This window comes from Dermacentor andersoni, chromosome 11, assembly GCF_023375885.2.
Source record: "Dermacentor andersoni chromosome 11, qqDerAnde1_hic_scaffold, whole genome shotgun sequence".
Taxonomy (NCBI): domain Eukaryota; kingdom Metazoa; phylum Arthropoda; class Arachnida; order Ixodida; family Ixodidae; genus Dermacentor; species Dermacentor andersoni.
The window spans coordinates 35,975,018-35,992,533 of NC_092824.1; the positions used below are offsets into that span (position 1 = coordinate 35,975,018).

The 17,516-nt window shown below is 48.0% G+C and overlaps 1 protein-coding gene across 4 annotated transcripts in view; it reads right to left on the reverse strand.

The window, feature by feature from the left end:
- The window catches only part of LOC126518156 (solute carrier organic anion transporter family member 4A1-like), a 68,515-nt gene extending 51,286 nt beyond the window's left edge, over window positions 1–17,229 (reverse strand). For 3 of the 4 annotated variants that reach the window (XM_072285689.1, XM_072285688.1, XM_055064845.2), the window contains exons 1-2: window positions 16,524–17,229; window positions 5,406–5,570 (exon numbers count right to left, since the gene is read on the reverse strand). In XM_072285689.1, coding sequence (XP_072141790.1) covers window positions 5,406–5,570; window positions 16,524–16,879 — 521 coding nt within the window. In that variant the 5' untranslated portion in view covers window positions 16,880–17,229. Of the gene's footprint in view, window positions 1–5,405; window positions 5,571–16,523 lie in introns of those variants that run through there. The other variant, XM_050168005.3, reaches the window with a different exon arrangement.
- Window positions 17,230–17,516: the final 287 nt, after the last annotated feature.

A 17,516-nucleotide genomic window follows, 5' to 3' on the forward strand; every position in this document is an offset into this window, starting at 1 on the left:
GTCGTGGATGCTCAGACGAAGCGGTTGTGGAGACCCAAAGAAAGCACGGTGCTTTCTCTTCAACGTGTCAGTTTGCATGACGGTTGACGCCATCACTGAGGTGGCAGAGGATTGCTGCAGCAGGGCGGCAACAGGTTATTGGTAGCTCTCTGCACTGCGCCTCGGGCCGCCAGGATTACGACAGATGTCTATCTTCTGCTACTGAAGAGTATATACCACTGGAACGCACGGCTACACTCTAGTCTACTTGACGAAGTGCTGCCTTGCACCTTCTGCCAGCACCGACTCTCTGAAGCTGGTCTACTTGCACCGCTTGGTAAGTGCCGCTGGATTGTGAAGCCCGACTTGGTGAAGCATCATCATCATGATCATTGTTTCATCATGGTGTCTGGCTTTCGGCTAATGCTAGAATACAAAGGAATGAAGAGCGGGATTCATGTGTGGTGCACAACGCCATTTTAGGGCGGCTTGCTCAACCACTAGACGTGCGCGAGGTGTCATTTTGGGCTGCAAGACCACGACGATCCCTGCATCGTGCAGCCGCCGTTGGAGAAGTGCGGTCACGCTCGTATATGCCGCTGCTGTAACACCAGAAACGCGCGCCCTGCCATTTTTTGAAGACAAAACACTGAAGCGACAGCACTGACGCGAGCCGCCGGTCAGCCCGAAGCGGAGTCGAGTGTACAAGAGTGGCGGACGCTAGCTTTCCCGAGAAACGAACGGCGCTGATTCTTCTGGCTCTTTTGACGGGAAGAGTAACTAGACGCCGCTGAACGTAAAGTTTTTGTCCACTGAGCATAATGAAGGGAATGTATTCGACGCCCAGTCAAGGCCAGCTCAGCGACAACGGCATCTCAAAGGCGCCGCACTCGGTCTCTTCGATCTGTCACCCTGGACGGGCAAAAGCTACCGGAGCCGCCCAATACGCCAACGCTCAGTCGCATCTTCGAATACCACTGACCAGTCCGGGACGACAAGTAGAAGAGGTCAACCGAATGGAAAGTTGGAAGCCATTTGTGTCCCCCTCCTTCCTCCCTTCCTCCCTGATGCGTTGGCCAGTTCACTAGTTATTGTGCCCGTTGTCAAGACAAGAAAGGTGCGTAGGATTTGCACGTGTGGTGCGAGTGCAGTGATGAACTAAAAATGCACGAACTCACAGTTTTAAACTTGGGGGACGCCAGGAAACGACCGTTTACTTCGGATAGGGATGCGTCGCCGAAACCAACCGAGACGCCCGTTAATATATGCGCCACACTGCCCCCAGACGTGACAAGCAAAGATGTGCGTCCCATGCAGCAATGTGCTGACCTTGAGATATGAAACCGCTTTCGAAAGCATATATTATGAAACCACAGAATATGACAATAAATATATTCGTACATTTGTTCAATATTCTGGATCACCTCTGTGTCGTGCGCTAGACAGTCTTCGTTGGTCGTCCACCTCCACAGAGTGCAATGGCTCATGAACTTTTGTTCAAACCCTTCGCTACGGCGCTAAGTCAGCACTGATGAATCATCGCATAGGCGCTGGCTGAAGCAACGCTAAGTGGCCACCGCGCACACTATTTCCTGCACGAGCGTCTGCCACTAGTTTACTAGAATTCTGCTCCCTTGTTGCTCATTCTTGTACAATACTCACGCGCAGTGCTGGTTCTACGTTCGTTATTGTAGTATTCCCCCAACCCGCTTGTGCCTCATGTTAATACGTCGCTTCCCGGGGGTTGCAGCGATAGAAGTCACCGAAATACTTGTGTAACATGTCCGTGGCAAGCCAACTGTCTCCGTCTATTTTCTTACATATGTAACTCATTCAATCATCGTGCATTTTCCCACAATGACGTTGAACGACCAGGCCTTTTCTACCAGAAATAAATTGAGAGCAATGGTTCATTTAGTTCACAAGAACAAAATTGTGCAGAAACCACCTAAGGTGATTTTCAAACGAAGCGGACCATAGAAATCACACACACTAGAAAAATTCCGAGGTATACTGCTGATGGCGACAGCGGTATTTGATGATGGTGGCAGAAATTATCGACGACATGCATTGTTAGATGGCATGTTAGCGTGACGACAATGGCATCAAAAGAATGATGCTGCGACGATGACCGCAGTATGACAAGAAGGAATCGCGCCGGAATCATGACAGCGAGACGACAACGGCACGAGGGTAGCGGCACGACAACAACGGAATCCCGACAACGTTGCGAAAATGGCGTCACAGCGGCTGCGTTAAGTCCCCTGCCTCCTCCTCTCGGTTACTCCACAGAGGCCATATACTCCTCGACACTATTTACTTTGGTATCACGCAAATCTTGCTGACTCTATGAGTTTGCGTAAGTGAAGCTGTGGTGAGCTGGCAAGATGTAACGGTGCATCCCGACAAGGGATACACAGCGGACTTCGGCGATGAACGCTCTCCGCAACCACCTGCCCAGGCGGCAACGACTTGTGACTCAGCCGTCATCACAGACTGCACAATTGAAACCTTGGGACGCCCCAAAGTTATCGCGAGAGGGCTCGCCAGTCTCAACAGTTGCGTAGTTTGCGTTATGCGAAGAACGGGCCCCATAAGTATGTGTGTCGCGCCAGAGCACGTGCCCTTTGCGTCGGTGTCTTTGCATCTGCGCAGAAGGTCTGGCCGACGATCACGAGGACGGGCGAATGAGCCATTGAAAGTTATGCCCTTTAGGATTCATATCCCATCACCACTGCTGTCATATTACTACTGTCATCGCTGTCTCACTGCTACCGCCATATCCACGCTCGCGTCAGGGCCACAATTGATCGCCTTACACAAACACGTTGGTCTATCCGATTAACTTGCTGAAACCCAAACGTTGCGAAATCATCCAGCTACCTGCACAATTGTTCGCATAACATCGATTTCCACAGCGCGTGGGATCTGTACACTGTTCTGTTTATTTCTTGTCCGTCCGTCTGTCGGTCTATTTTACTCCCATACGTCATCAATTCTTGGTCGTTTCATTTGTATCCTACTCGGCCTGTGTGTGTACATTGTTTTCGCTTTATTCTACGTGTGCCTTAACTGTCTCTCTCGGCTGCCTCCTTGCTCAAAGATTTATGCGGTTCCTGTTTACGGAGAAAACCAAATTGAAATTTATTACTCAGGCAAACTTTCTCGACATTTCGGCCTCGAGCGTGTGCGCCCGTCTTCTAGTCGGTGGACGTGCGTCGATCTGCTGCCTCAACGTTAGGACAACGCGCACAGTACTGGCTTTAGTTCTTAAGGGGAAGGTTTAACTCGGGACCGGCGTTTATTGCCCTATTCAAATGCATTTGAAACGCATGAATGCTCGTATCAGACAACCGCTGTTGTCTGATGGTAGTAACTCTAGGAAGCAGAAGTACACTATAGCAATCCTAGGAAGCAGAATTACGATTTAGAACGTAAATTTTTTCAAAAATTTCGCCGGAAATTGGTAAGTTTCAAGAAAACTAAAAACCCACACTTTACACATCTGCTACTCCGCACTAATAGCAGGTATTGAAGTTCTGGAAACTGCACCTGTGGGAGCTTCTCAAGTGTAGAAATGTGATCCGTGACTTTACTGCTTCTGTGGAACCGTTGCATTGTTCACGAGGAATCTGCAACAGTCCTACTGACAAACAAGTCGTGTATTTATTAGTGCTGCGAAATAAAACAATTTTGTACGCCTAAGCCTTTTCCAACCTTGTAATGGGAAACTGCATATACCGAAATAATGGATATTACAAAGTGAGTGAAATCCTCCTTGACGTAACCACAGAGATTGATATTGCATTACGTGCACTAATGGATCTAACGAAGTAATCGATACAACGAAGTAACTGTGCCTTCCCCTTGAACTTGGTTATGGCTAGGTTTCCCAGTTTTATCAGATGAAGATCGCAGAATTGAAGTTGAAAGTTGAAGAAACATCACCGCTAATTATTGTCAATAAACGCGAACAGCACAGAAGGCTTCTTTTATATTGATTCCCACAGTGCGTGGGATCCGCATACCTTTATTTTGCAATTTTTAAGAATTAGAAATTGTTATCATAATTATAGTATGTACTGACTAGTGCTACTTGACTTCACCTTCTTTTAAAATGCAATAAGCCACGTCAAAGTCAGTGAGGAAGAATTGCTGATAAAAATTATTTATCCGTTCCCGAGCATATATATAGGAACTCCCAAGCAAAAGCTTCCTCTTGAGAACTGTGGTACTTCATTCTTAGAAAAACATCACCTGTACAGTTAACCCGGCTTTACGCGTGAAAAATAAAAAAATAAAAGAGGAGACACCCTCAATCAGTCCAGTTCACTGCAAGACTTTTTCCGAAAGAAAAACTCGCAGCGTTGATATCCTTCTGACATGAGCCTGATGTCTGTTCAGTGAATCTTAAATTGCGTGAACCAGTGATTCTGGGTGATTGAAACACTTCATTAACATAATTTATCGCACTGACAGGAACCATCACTGTTTCCATCTGCTTAACTGTCTCTTTAGTGAAAACCTGCAACTTTGCTTGAAAACAAGCTCCGAAATAATATACAAGCTATGTCGTAACTGTCTATGGAAGCAAAAAAGAGAAGTAACAGTTTTGTCCAGTGACACTAAAAAAAAAAAGATTAGCTTTTACGTCCACGTAATAACTGTTCATGGAATACTGCGTTACCGGGGGCATTAACGTGAGCAGCCTAGAGTGACTCTAGAGCAGCCGGGTTGGTGGCGTTACCTTGTGACGCCATCTTGTGGCTCAGAGTTTCCATAGAAAGCAGACAGAGTTATTATTAGAGTAACTGACCATACGTTACTCATCGGCTCGAGTAAAGCGTCGGCAACATTGCTACCCATGACATGCAGTCCCTTTAGCTTTTAATTGCTTCGACGAGATCGCCAGTATTGCACAAAAACACAATATTGCCGCTGAGTAATCATCATCATCATCATCATCTGCCGTGCTCGTTTACCGTAACCCAGTATTTCTGTAAAAAGTGGCCAGGCTTAACCTTTTTGGCTCTCATAAAGGAACAAGAAGGAAAAGAAAGAACCGAGGTATTCGACTTTTTGTTAGATATAACCGCAGTGGCACTAATACTTGCAGAGCTCATCATGGGCAATACACAACTAACTGCCCAACAGAATTGTTTGTATGACGTCCGTCACGGTAGCTTAGAGCATTGCACAGGGGATTTCTGTATACGTGAGCTAGGCTTTCACCTGTCACGAGTTCTCTTTCTGTCCACATTGATTTGCACTTTCCTTGTTATTCTTACGTCTCAATTAAACGCGTAGCCATTGTTTTCCCTGCGCTTCAGTTGGTAGTCTCTACACAGCAGGCACTGGATCAAAAACCCAAAATGCTTTAGCGCGAGGACAGCCGGAGTGAACGAACAGACTAAATTTGTGCATACCCGCGTGCTCGTCGACTGCTTCTGCTCCTCCATGGTCGTCCTGTCGCTGCTTTTGTTGACACCCCGTCCGTCTGGGCAGGTCGGTCACCTCGTCTTCCTCTTCTTAGTCCGCAGGCCATAGTTTCATTAGGAAGCAGCCCAGGATTACTTCTCAAACCTAAACGACTGCATAAAGAAAAAAAGTTGATTCAGTCGCATCCAGAGTGAAGTTTACGGTGAAAGTAACTGGCCGTATAATAAATTGCACAACTTTATTAATTGGACAAAGTTATCTTGTTATAATTCACATCCTGTACCTCTCAAAACAAAGCAGCTGCTGGTTTGAAAACTGTTGCAAGATTTATCAAATCAAATCTATTTTCTTCCATCCACAAATATTGCGGGAAGGGTCTGAAAGAAATTGGATCTATCCACTTGAGAAGCTTCGAGCCCCCGCTTACACGGTAGTAACTGAGAGTGTGGAATTGGTTAACGTGTTGTACGTACGCCTCATTTATATACTAACCACGTCATATGAAAAGAAATATTAAAAAACACACAGGGGACCCTTTGAAGTTTTCTGTATAACTTAAGTAAATACTGCTCCAGCTATACGACACTTTTCACTAGGCACTTGGCTTGTTCATCGTAGTGGGCTTGCGTCTGAGTTATCACCGATCGTCGATCGCGCGGGCTGCAAAATCGGTGGAGTGTTCGATGCAGCGATACGCCATTTTGAAGAAGCAACAATCCGGGTGATTTCGCTCCTTTGTAGGCATCTTTTACTACGTTATTTTGTGAACGCACAGAACAATCTCCTGCAAAAAGGGCTTTCTTTCGTGAGTCAGGGCATATTACGTACCATGTTTACCTTCATATTCAACAGCTCTCGTGCCAACAAACAAAGCACGGCCACTCTGATTGCGTAGGTACCCGTACCGCAAATGACAGCGACGTCACGTGATCGCACTGCAAGACGTACAGCGAACGTACCAAGATCGACGAGTCCGCGCTTAAAGAATATAAAACCACTTGCCGAAAGTCGGTCAGCAAGCCTTATGTGATGTAACTTGTTCGTGATTCTGTGGAGTACCCCAGGGAAGTGCATTGGGCCCCCTGTTATTTTTATTATTTATCAATGACATGCCGCAAGACATTACAGTTCCCATCAGACTCTTCGCAGATGACTGCGTACTGTATAACCCTATTGAATCGCCTGCCGATCAGACCGATTTAAATTCAAATTTGCAAAAGGTAAAAAATTGGTGTGACACCGGGCAAATGGTTTTGAACTCTGAAAAAACGGTTTACATGTCTATCACTAGAAAACGAAGTATTATTGATTACGCTTATTCCATTGAAGGTGTCTTGTTAAAAAAAGTATCAACATTTAAATACTTGGATTTAAAGCTTACCTCGGATTTGCGTTGGAATGAACACGTTGATTACGTATCTACGAAGGCCCAGAAAGCCTTGAGGTCGCTTAGAAGAAACGTGCATAATGCTACCCCTGAAGTAAAATGCCCGATTCGAGCGGTTATGGACTACGCAAAAATTGTGTGGGAAACATACACTTCTTCTAATCAGTCTAAGCTGGATAAAATTCAGCGGCTTGCTGCACTATTTATTTTTAACAAATATCGTCGTTCTCACTCTCCTACTCAGTTATGTGAACTTGCTGAACTTCCCTCTCAAGAGTATAGAACTGAGTATGCCCGTTTGAAATGTCTTTTTTCTTATTATTCATGGCCATGTTAAAATTTATAAAGATGACTATTTTCAGTTCTCTCCTAGTAGCTATTTTCCTAATCGCCATGGCATGTATATCTCTCCTTCTACTACTCGCAATGATTGTTTTAAATAGAGCTTCTTTCCGTGAGCAATTAAGGAATGGAATCTATTATCAGACTCAATCATAAGGACGTCATCTATACGCGACTTTCTTGAAAATGTCAAAAGCACATGTGCACACATACCATAACACGGCCAAATGTTAATACTGTAATCACCTTGGCATTGTATTACAAGCTGTATTTGCCATGATATTTCTGCCAGTGCATTCCCCAAAATGTACTCTTATTTTTTTCTTTATCGTGTAAATATAGTGTTGCTTCTATTGTCACCTACCACTCCTGTAACAGCCCAAAGTTGGGCTGACAGTATCAATAAATTAAATAAATGAAATGAAAAATAAATTTATGCAACTCTAAATGACTCTGTCAACTTGATGCATATAGATGAAAACATTTATTATCCTTATTGCTTGATGGTATGGCCGTCAACCCTCTAATTACGCTACTTAGCTTCCATTCTCCGAGAGCGCTACAAATAATTATCCACGTTACATTTCATTGCCAACCGTTTAAAACGCTTGCCAACTGTAGCGAGGCTTCGGGCTTGAAAGAGGAGACTCATCACGTCGTGGAAACCTTTTGTGGCCGTCTTGTGGCACAAGACACCACTGACGCGTTCGCACACTCTGTGGCAATGCCGGCAAATGGCGAGCCCATTCGCGAACCGACGGGACAAGAGGGATGAGTGTGTTTCACGGCATTTCCAAGAGAAACGAACAATTACAAGGGCCCATTTCGCAGCTTCAGGTGACGCGGCCATTGCATGGCCTTCAACTACCAATGCGTGTTCGCCGGCATACGCTTAATTAAGTTGCTCTTGACAGCACGTGGTCGCCACCTGTTTTTCGCCACGTGATGAGCCTCCTTTGTCATATTCGAAGCCGCTCTGTGTTTGGTGAAGGTTTCGAGCGCGCGGTGTTAAAGCTGCTGTAATCGAATATTTCTAGCTATTTCGAAAAAAATTGGCTCTGTAGAGTGAGCATGGAGTTGACAGCTGGCTAAGAAAGCAAAGGAAGAGAGATGCGAAATTTTCATCTCAGTACTCCTTTTTTACCGGAGGATCCCCACAGAGAGAGAGAATAAACATTTTTATTGGGTGAATGCAGCTTTGGAGAGGCGTCCTCATTCCAGAATGCCTTGAGCTCGGGCCGCGTCCTGGGCCCTCGCAATTAGCCGTTGCTGATCCTCGAGGTCGGAGCTGGCCCAGGCTCTCCCCCAAAGCTCGTCAGTGGGGTAAGGGTTCGGAGGATTTAAGGGTGCCGCTCTGCAACCCCCTACTATGTGCCTGAGGGACCCGGGCTCTCCGCAGAAGCGGCATTGCGGAGAGAATTGTGTAGGGTCTATGAGGTGATTTCTGGTTGGGTGGGGAAATGTATTAACCTGTAGAACTCGGAGGAATCGCTCCTGCTGTCTAGGTTGTGACTTGTGTGGGGGTGCATATGTTCTGCGGGTTAGCTTGTAGTGTTGTGTGATGTCTTGGTACGAGACTAGAGGGTGCATGCGCTCGGGTTCAGATTCCTCGGCGTCTGCTAGGTGGATCAGATCTCGAGCCACGTGGTTGGCGACCTCGTTGCCAGGAATGCCTTGATGAGCTGGCGCCCAGATGATCATGACTGATCTCGTTGGCGGCTTTTGATTGATAATCCGGAGCGCAGTGGCATGAATTCTGCCGCTAGCAAAGTTGCGGCACGCCTGTTGGGAGTCGATCACTATGACTTCAACCTCTGTTTGGGAGAGCGCGAGGGCTATGGCCGCGTCCTCGACTAGAAGGGGATTGTTTCGTGTGAGCGAAATGCTGCTCCGATGTTCTGTGTTGACGACTACGGTGGCTGTTGTGGCTGCGCGTCTGGAGTAAGAAGCCGCGTCCGTGTAGGCTGTAGAGGGTAAAGTCGCGTATCGCATGTGTATGGCCAGGGCGCGGGCCTCCCTTCGCTCTGCGTGGTGCACTGGGTGCATATTGCGAGATAGAGGACGTACGGTGATGTTTCTCCGGATGGCATGGGGTAAGCTCACAGTCTGAGGCGGCGGATGGCTCAGAGGGGCAGAGAGCCCCAGGCGTAAGAGAATGGACCTCCCTGCTTCCGTAACCGCCAGCCTTGCTCGCTGACTGGATAAATGTGCATCGATCCGCTCCTCGGCTGTGTTGTGCACACCTAGTCGTAGTAGGCGTTCTGTGGACGTACTGGTTGGCAGGCCCATCGCCTGCATATATCCCTTTCTGATCATTCTGTTGATTTTCTTCAGTTCCGTCTCGTTGAGTAGTGCGTATCGAATAGCGTAAGTTATTCGAGACACGACGAAGGCTTGGACAAGCCGAAGCGTGTCCGCCTCCCCCATGCCTCTTGTCTTGGTTGTTATTCGCCGTATCATGTGCGTAACTTGGGCTGTTGTATTCTTAAGCTTTTGAATTAATATTGTATTGGTGCGATCCGACTGGAAAACCATCCCCAATATCTTTACGCTCTGAGACGGAACGATGGTGTGTCCCTCCAGTTGTATTTTGATAGTGGGCGAGTCGGATGTGTGCTTCTTTCGCGGTGAGACCAGGAGTAGCTCCGACTTTTGGGGGGCGCAGCTGAGCCCGCATGACTTAGCATAGTCGCTCACCACGTCTGCAGCCTCCTGCAAGCGGTTCTCCATTTCCCCGATGGACCCTGTGGACGACCAGATGGTAATGTCGTCGGCATATAGGCCATGCCGGATCCCTGGGAAGTTATCGAGGAGCGGTGGTAGGCCTATTAGGGCGATATTGAAAAGGAGAAGGGATAACACTGCGCCCTGTGGTGTGCCGCGCCCGCCCAGTAGGAAGGGGTTTGTGGCTTTGTCCCCGACCTTTAGGATGGCTTTTCTATCTGAGAGGAAATATCTGATGTAGGAGTACGTCCTGGCCCCACAGCCCAACGCGTTTAGCCTCTGTAAGATTGCTGTATGCTTGACGTTATCGAACGCCCCTTTAAGATCTAAGGCGAGGATAGCCGTGGGGGAGTTGCGTGTCGCTGGTACAATCACCTCCTCTTTCAGCTGAAGTAGGATGTCTTGAGTTGAGAGGTGTGGACGGAATCCTATCATCGTTGTTGGAAGTTTCCCCGAATCCTACAGGAATGGTTGTAGCCGGTTGAGAACGATGTGCTCTAGGAGCTTTCCTACACACGAAGTGAGGGAGATCGGTCGTAGGTTCTCAATGGCTGGTGGCTTGCCTGGCTTCGGTATCAGACGAACCTCGGCTATTTTCCAGTCCTCGGGAAGGTTTCCTTTCCTCCATACTTCGTTAAAGTGAGCGGTAAGCTCTACTAGCGAGGGGCTGTCAAGATTTACAAGTGCCCTATTGGTAATTTGGACCATTCCCGGGGCTGTGTGGCGTCCAAGCCCATTATCGCCGCTGTTACCTCATGTAGATGAATGTCCTCATCTAGGAGCTCGTTAGGGATGCCGGTGTAGGGTGGCAGAGGCTCCGATGTCTGTGTGGGGAAGTACTGGGCTTTTAGAGTCAAAAGGAGGTCCGCCTCGTTTCCAGGAAATTGGTGAATTACTCAGGCCATATTGTGGTGGGATTCCGTTTTGCTGCTGGCCGGGTTGATTAAATACCTGAATAACTTCCACGTCTTGGAAGTACTCAGTCTTCCTCTCAAGCTGTAGCAGAGGGATAGCCAATTCTCTCGACATAGCGTGGTAGCGTATTCCGCAGCCTCTTGTGTGAGTAGTGCTATTCGCCTCTTGAGCTTGCGATTTAATCTTTGCATTTTCCAACGTTTCAGCAGGCTACGCCGGGCTTCCCACATGTGGAGCAAGCGAGCGTCCATGCTTGGAGTGGTGGTGGATGTTTCAAGCATTTTGGTGTGCGCCTTCACATCCTGGTGAAGCTGAGTGCTCCAGTCCTTAATTGAAGGAAGCTGTTGGCTCTGTTCGTTCGCAGCTCTTTCTTCTCTTACCTGCCGCAGCCTGGTACAATCCGTGAGGCGAGCCGTGCCTATCCTGGCTTTGCATTCGAGCCCATGGAGAGTGGTGGCTAGCAGCGCGTTATCGCTGCCTAGGTACTCCTCCAGATTGGTCCAGCAAGCTTGGGGGATACATCTGGTGAGGGTTAAGTCGGGGTTCGTGTCTCTTTGAACACTTGTGCCGAGCCTCGTGCTATTCCTTGGATCGTTGACGAGCGTGAGATCCATGTCCTCAATAACTTTGTGAAGCACGTTTCCCCTGGGGTTGGTGTACGTTGTGGGGATGCGCGACCCTCACGCGTCCCCTGATATGTTGGTTTTCCCGCACGGCTCGCGTGGCCTGGCGCCCGCGGCGGTCGGAGTGGTTGAAGCGCAGCGCGAGAGATGGCGCGAGTGTTGCGCTGCTACCGGCGGGGTTACTTGGGTGCGGGGCGGAAGGCGCTTCCTCTGGGATTTGGGACAGCAAGCGGGACGGATTTGCCGTGCCGCGCGTGCGCCGACCCAAGCTTCTGCGAGACCGTCTCGCGTGGCCGCCTTTGAACGCGCCACCGTTCGCGTGACCGTACACGCGAATGACCAGGCGTTGGGATCCAGCATGGGACGAACATATTCGCTCGCTATGCGGTCGCGGTGAGTCGGACTTCTAGATTTGTCGCGCGCCCATCGGCATGTTTTGTGGATAGCAACTCGGCTAGCAGGCATTTATCTATGGAAGGTGCAATAAATGTCCTTGTGATTGTTTTCACTACTGTACTGTCGTTCCTTTGTCCTAAGAGCACGGGAGGAGACCACAACAAGGTATTACCCCAGAAGGGGTGGGCGGCATTAAAGTCGCCCACAATTAGAAGCGGATGGTTGCCTGCTGCGTGCGTGGCTTCCTCCAAAACCAGCTTGAGGACCGATGGCGCGCTTTTCGGCCGACAGTAGACGTTTAGAACAAACATGGGTCCCTTTTTCTTTGTTGCCTGTGGGATAATTTCGACCAGAATGCAAAGCGGTTCGGATCGCTGGAGATGATGTTGAACGGCCACTAGCTTTTTACTGACCAGGGTGCGAAGGCTGCTCCCTGTATCGGTGCCATAAGTGACGTATCCGGGTAGGCGGACGTGTGTGTTCGTTTCTTTCAGTGCGATGATTTCAGGTGGTCTTGTTGATGTAGCGATGTATTGTATCAGTGATCCATACTTGTTCTTGTAGCCCCGGCAATTCCACTGCCACACCGTGATTTCGCCTGGGGAGCCCCCGCGCTTACTGCATATATGTTGAGGCGGAGCCATCTTGGTTATCAAGGGGTGGTGATGCGTGCACAAGATGGGGTTCTGGGGAGCCCAGAGAATCTGGCAATTCTGGTAGGGTCTGATGAGCTGTTTTCTTGGGGCGCCGGCTTTGACGAGCTTCCAGTGGTAGTATGCGTTCCTTACGACATCACTGCAATCAGCCAGTTGGCTCGAGGCATAATACGGAGAAAATACTGAATTGCAAATATTGACACGTGTACGTATATTTATCGGGCGACCACGTTTCGCCACCTAACAAATCTTATCGCACAGCCCGGGACGCGCCTGCATGTATCCGAAGTTTCTGGAAAGTTATCGATGCTTCTATCCGCTGTCTAACCTTGTGAAGATAACCTTGTGTTATCTGATTTCATCGCGTGACGCGAATGGTGTAGAACTTTGTGGAAGGCACGCAGGTCCCAACGATTAGACTGGAACATTCGATGACTACAGTATAATAGCCGACGCGCTGGACCCGCTGATCAGATTTTCGACGATCGCCGACCGTGTTCGCCGCTATCGTTGTGCTATAAGTGTAGCCTGTTTTTATGGGCGCAGGTTCACCCAATAAAAGTTAGTTTTGTCCTTTACAGTATTGCTACTGTGTTCTTCAACGCCACCACCACGTGACAATATTTTCAAATATATTCAAATACGTGCAGAAGCCCTGGTTGCTTAGTGGCCAGGGTGTTGGGTTGCTAGGCACGAGGTCGCGGTATCGAATCCCGGCCCCGGCGGCTGCATTTCGATGGGGGCGAAATCCGAAAACACCCGTGTGCTTAGGTTGAGGTGCACGTTAAAGAACCCCAGGTGGTCCACATTATTCCGGCGTTCACCACTACAGCGTGTTTCATGATCAGATCGTGGCACGTAAAACGGCAAAATTTAATAATAGTAGTAATAAAATACGTGCCTTGGTAAGTGTCAACCTAGAAAATATGCAATCTCATACATTTTCACTTGCCGACTCATTCAACTAATCCAACCTTATCCGACATTATCTAAACTGAGCGATTTATTGATTCGTGGGGTTTAATATCCAAGAGCGGCCCCATAACTACGGGAGAGAATGTACTGGATGGGTCCAAGTTCGTTTTCGCCATATCGGATTCTTTAATTAATGGGCACCTATGTATATACACATATATAGTTTAAAGAATTGACGCACGTTGGAAAAATAAGAGGACTTTAGTGACGTTTCGGCTTTGGTCAGGCGTTGAGGCCAGACCCCGGCCGAAACGTCACTAAAATTCAGTTATTTTTCCTACGTGCTTGTATTCCTCAAACAATTTCTGCGCTGAATCCTGTGATTCTACGCTGCATTGACTATATACATATATATATATATATATATATATATATATATACATATATTGTGAAGATGAAGTGCACTAGGCATAGGGCGCTCGCAAGCGAGCACAACGAGAAGACGAGGGGAGAATAGAACAGCCGGCATAAATTAATGGTTATTCTCTGTGTTCTCCTAATTTTAATGGCGCAGCCTACAACGAACCTGCCTTCAGGTGTTTCAGCCTTAAGCGTGTCCTCGCGGTTCTTTGGTTTGCCAGATCCCTCCTGCCAGGAACGCCGTACACGGTTCCTAGGTTTTGGAGCCGGCCCCCCTGCCACAGTCAGAACCACCCAGCGCACCGTCCGGGGACGGCGTCCAAGGCTTGCACTGCGCCGTAGCCTTCGCAGTGCAAGGCATTGAAGAAGGAACGGGAGCGCAGCGGAGGCCGTGCTTGATAGCCAACAACTCCACTTCTCCTTAATGAGTTGAAGTATTATCGCTGCAAAGTAATTCTCAAATGGCCTATTTTCACTTCAAATGCCTTTCTCCCCTGCGATAAAGAGTGGTTCAGGGTCCTTTTAAATAAAATGGGAACGTTTCGCACTCTGACATACTCTATTCAGCCAACAGCGTCTATCCATGCCTACTTGTGTTCGTTTCCATACCATTTACCAGGAAAAATGTAGAACTTGACAGGCGGCTCCAGGTCCGGGTGTTCTTGTTGTGGCAGTTCGCAATGCAACATTACCACGTTGCTTGGCTACTCGACCGCCGAACCATCACGAAACAAAGGCTAAGCGAGGAGCAATGTTGTAAGATCGCTGGCATCGCGAGCGCCTCACGGTGCTGGTGAGTTAATAGATAGTGACGCCACTCTCTGCGAAGGGAAGGACTAGTGCTGGCGTCTGTTGGCAAACATCGCATTGGAAGGCCTGGTAGACTGAGCAAGAAGTTTAACAAAGCATTAAAAAACATCACACTGGTTTGCACTGAAAACAACTAAACATTCGAACAGTTCGGAGCACTCCTAAAGAAACTTCCCTAAACACAGTCTCACAACCTAAGCCAGTTCTGCCTCACGGAGGATGTATAATTGAAGTTCCACATATACTGCTTGGAAAACACGACGACGCGGCTTTTGAGACCTTTGTGTAGCGAAGCTTTTACATTCATTAACACCTACGATAGCGCACGATCTCATCTTTGTAAGTAAATTGCGGTCACATGACGCAACTAGCGCGCTAAGTGTCTCAAAGCGCTGAATGACACGGGGGAGGTTAGCGAGGCACTTCTTATATAGGTCATACAAACTTCCTAAACGGGGTTCCTGTATATATTGTGCAGGACGTATCACAACTGGTTGTCTGTGGAGGAATAGCTTTCCGACCGACGGACAGACAAAGCGTCCACCGACCAAGGCCAAACCATGGAATGGTAGGCAGAAAAGTGCACTAAGGAGAAATTTTTCTGGAAAGTGTCCGCATTCGTCTTCGAGATTTCATGAGTTCCGAAAACATTCGGGACCTTACTTTGGTATGCGAAAATGGTCGACTAAAATGTTTAAGGCACCGTTTGTCACTAATGTCACCAATGTCGCTCGTGAAGCCATCATATGTAGACAGTAGAAGCCCAGTAAGGTTGCTGTCACATTACCGGCCCAGATTTTAAAGTGTCAGCTTCATTGCGTCCATTCAAACCATGCATCAGTGGACCATTGGTCCGAAGGAGTGTGAAGTCAAGTGGGTACAGTGCGGTATAAGGCAACTAAGAGGATGTGAAGAGATCGACAATCAGCGAGAAGAGGGATATGCTGTGGTGAGAGGGAGGGCGTCGAGGAGAAATCGCGCACCTCCAAATACATGTTCGCATGCCTATTACCGCCAACTTGATGGTACGCCACTTATACAGAGGTGGCCACAACAAAGGCTCCCAGCCAGAGGCTCGCATAGTGCCTTCTACTCGCGCTTTTACCAGCCCTGGTTTTTACCAGGGCGGGTACCAGGGCTGGTATTCGATCCCGAGCACGAGAGCTCGGGATCGAATCCCGGCCACGGCGGCCGCATTTCGATGGGGGCGAAATGCGAAAACACCCTTGTACTGAGATTTAGGTGTGCGTTAAAGAACCCTATGTGGTCCGATTTTCCGGAGTCCTCTACTATGGCGTGCCTCATAATCAGAAAGTGGTTTTTGCACATTAAAGCCGCAATTTTGTACTCGTACTCATGACAAATGCGTGGGTAAAAAGCCTGTTTTCCGTCTTTCAGAAGACGGAATTTTCGAGTTACAAGTTCCCGTTTCTACGCTCGTCTGCGTTATCTCTTGCGCGTTCTGCCGGCGCAACCAATAGCCGTCCGTGTTATCACTCTTGGCAATCGCTCGCAGCGTTTACGACAAGTGTCAACACAGAAAGCAGGTATATGTTGTTGGGGGGGGGGGGGGGAGAGGGGGCATAGAAATCGTCCCAAACTTGTCCCAGTAAACTTGTCCCAGTACACGTGAAACTAACTGCCGTCACCACACCACAGCCCAGCTGCTTTTCGGTAGGTGCGTCAAAATGCCGGATGCGGCCGCCGAGCTCCTAAGTGTATCCCAAAAAGTAAAGAAATTAGTTAAGATAATGTGTGGGGTAAGAGAAAGCGCCACAAACATGTCCCAGAAAGATTCCCTACACGACAAATTAATTGGCCATAACGGCCGACCAGTTTTTCGCTAACTGTGCCGTGCCGTAAACGTCTAAAGTGCTTGAAATGCAGCGCAGACGACTTTCAAACAAAATTTCTCACCTTGTCCTAGTCCAGTGGCGCAGGGGTACCACGTGTAGAAGGAACGCAGAATAAGCCGTAAGCCCAAGAAACCAGGCTACATTAAAAGAATACAGACAGGTCGCCATAGAGGCGAGAGCGCTCATACGTGTAGCTGGCCTCACTCGCTTCGGTGGCGTGTCTGGCCGATGAAGCGTCCATCTAGTGCATCTGGCATGTATTGTCGTGTCGCTAGGTAACGCAAGGTAAGTAGGCGGCCAAGTGTAACTTCTTTTATACGCAGAACATTTTAGTTTTCGCGCGAGAGAATTAGGAAAATATAAAACATTGTCTGTAGGTTCATTTGACATTCTTTTTTTTTCAGATGCTCGTGTCATCTAACGGATGAGGTGAACACTAAGCGTGACGTGTATCCTGTTGCCAGTTTTAGCCGAGTGTCCCCTCTTGTTGACGTTTTCTCTCTATGGTGGAGGGATATATAGACTCACCTGTAAAACCAGCGGGACCTGAAATTTTTCCTATAATCAGGCAAGGTTTGTCAAGCATCGTTCTTGCTTTTTTTATTATTTGTTGCAGCGCAATGCCAGCCGCGAAATGGAGGCACACCCTCGAGTTCAGCATACTATTTGTAGATAACACCAGCGGTTCAGCAAGCGCATCGTAGACTTTGAAAACGTCACTACCTGCTTACTTTGTGGCGTTTCACAGCGCTTGCTTGTGATAGGCAAAAAAAGAAACCACATGTTTGAATATTGCATGCGAGTGTCTTTTTGTTTGTAAAGCGTTGCTCTGTGGGGACGTTGAAGAGCATCCTGGACCTGATGTTAGAGATGTTCGAGAGCCATTTGCAGGGGCAAGCGTAAATTCGTTCTGAATTTGAAGAATTCAAAACGCGCCTTGATTCGACTGAATCGGTGATTAATAACATTGCTTCACGTTTCAATAGCCTTGAAATAAATGTCAACCACATGCAAGCACAGACAGGGTGAACTGAAATTTTACATGCAACTATGG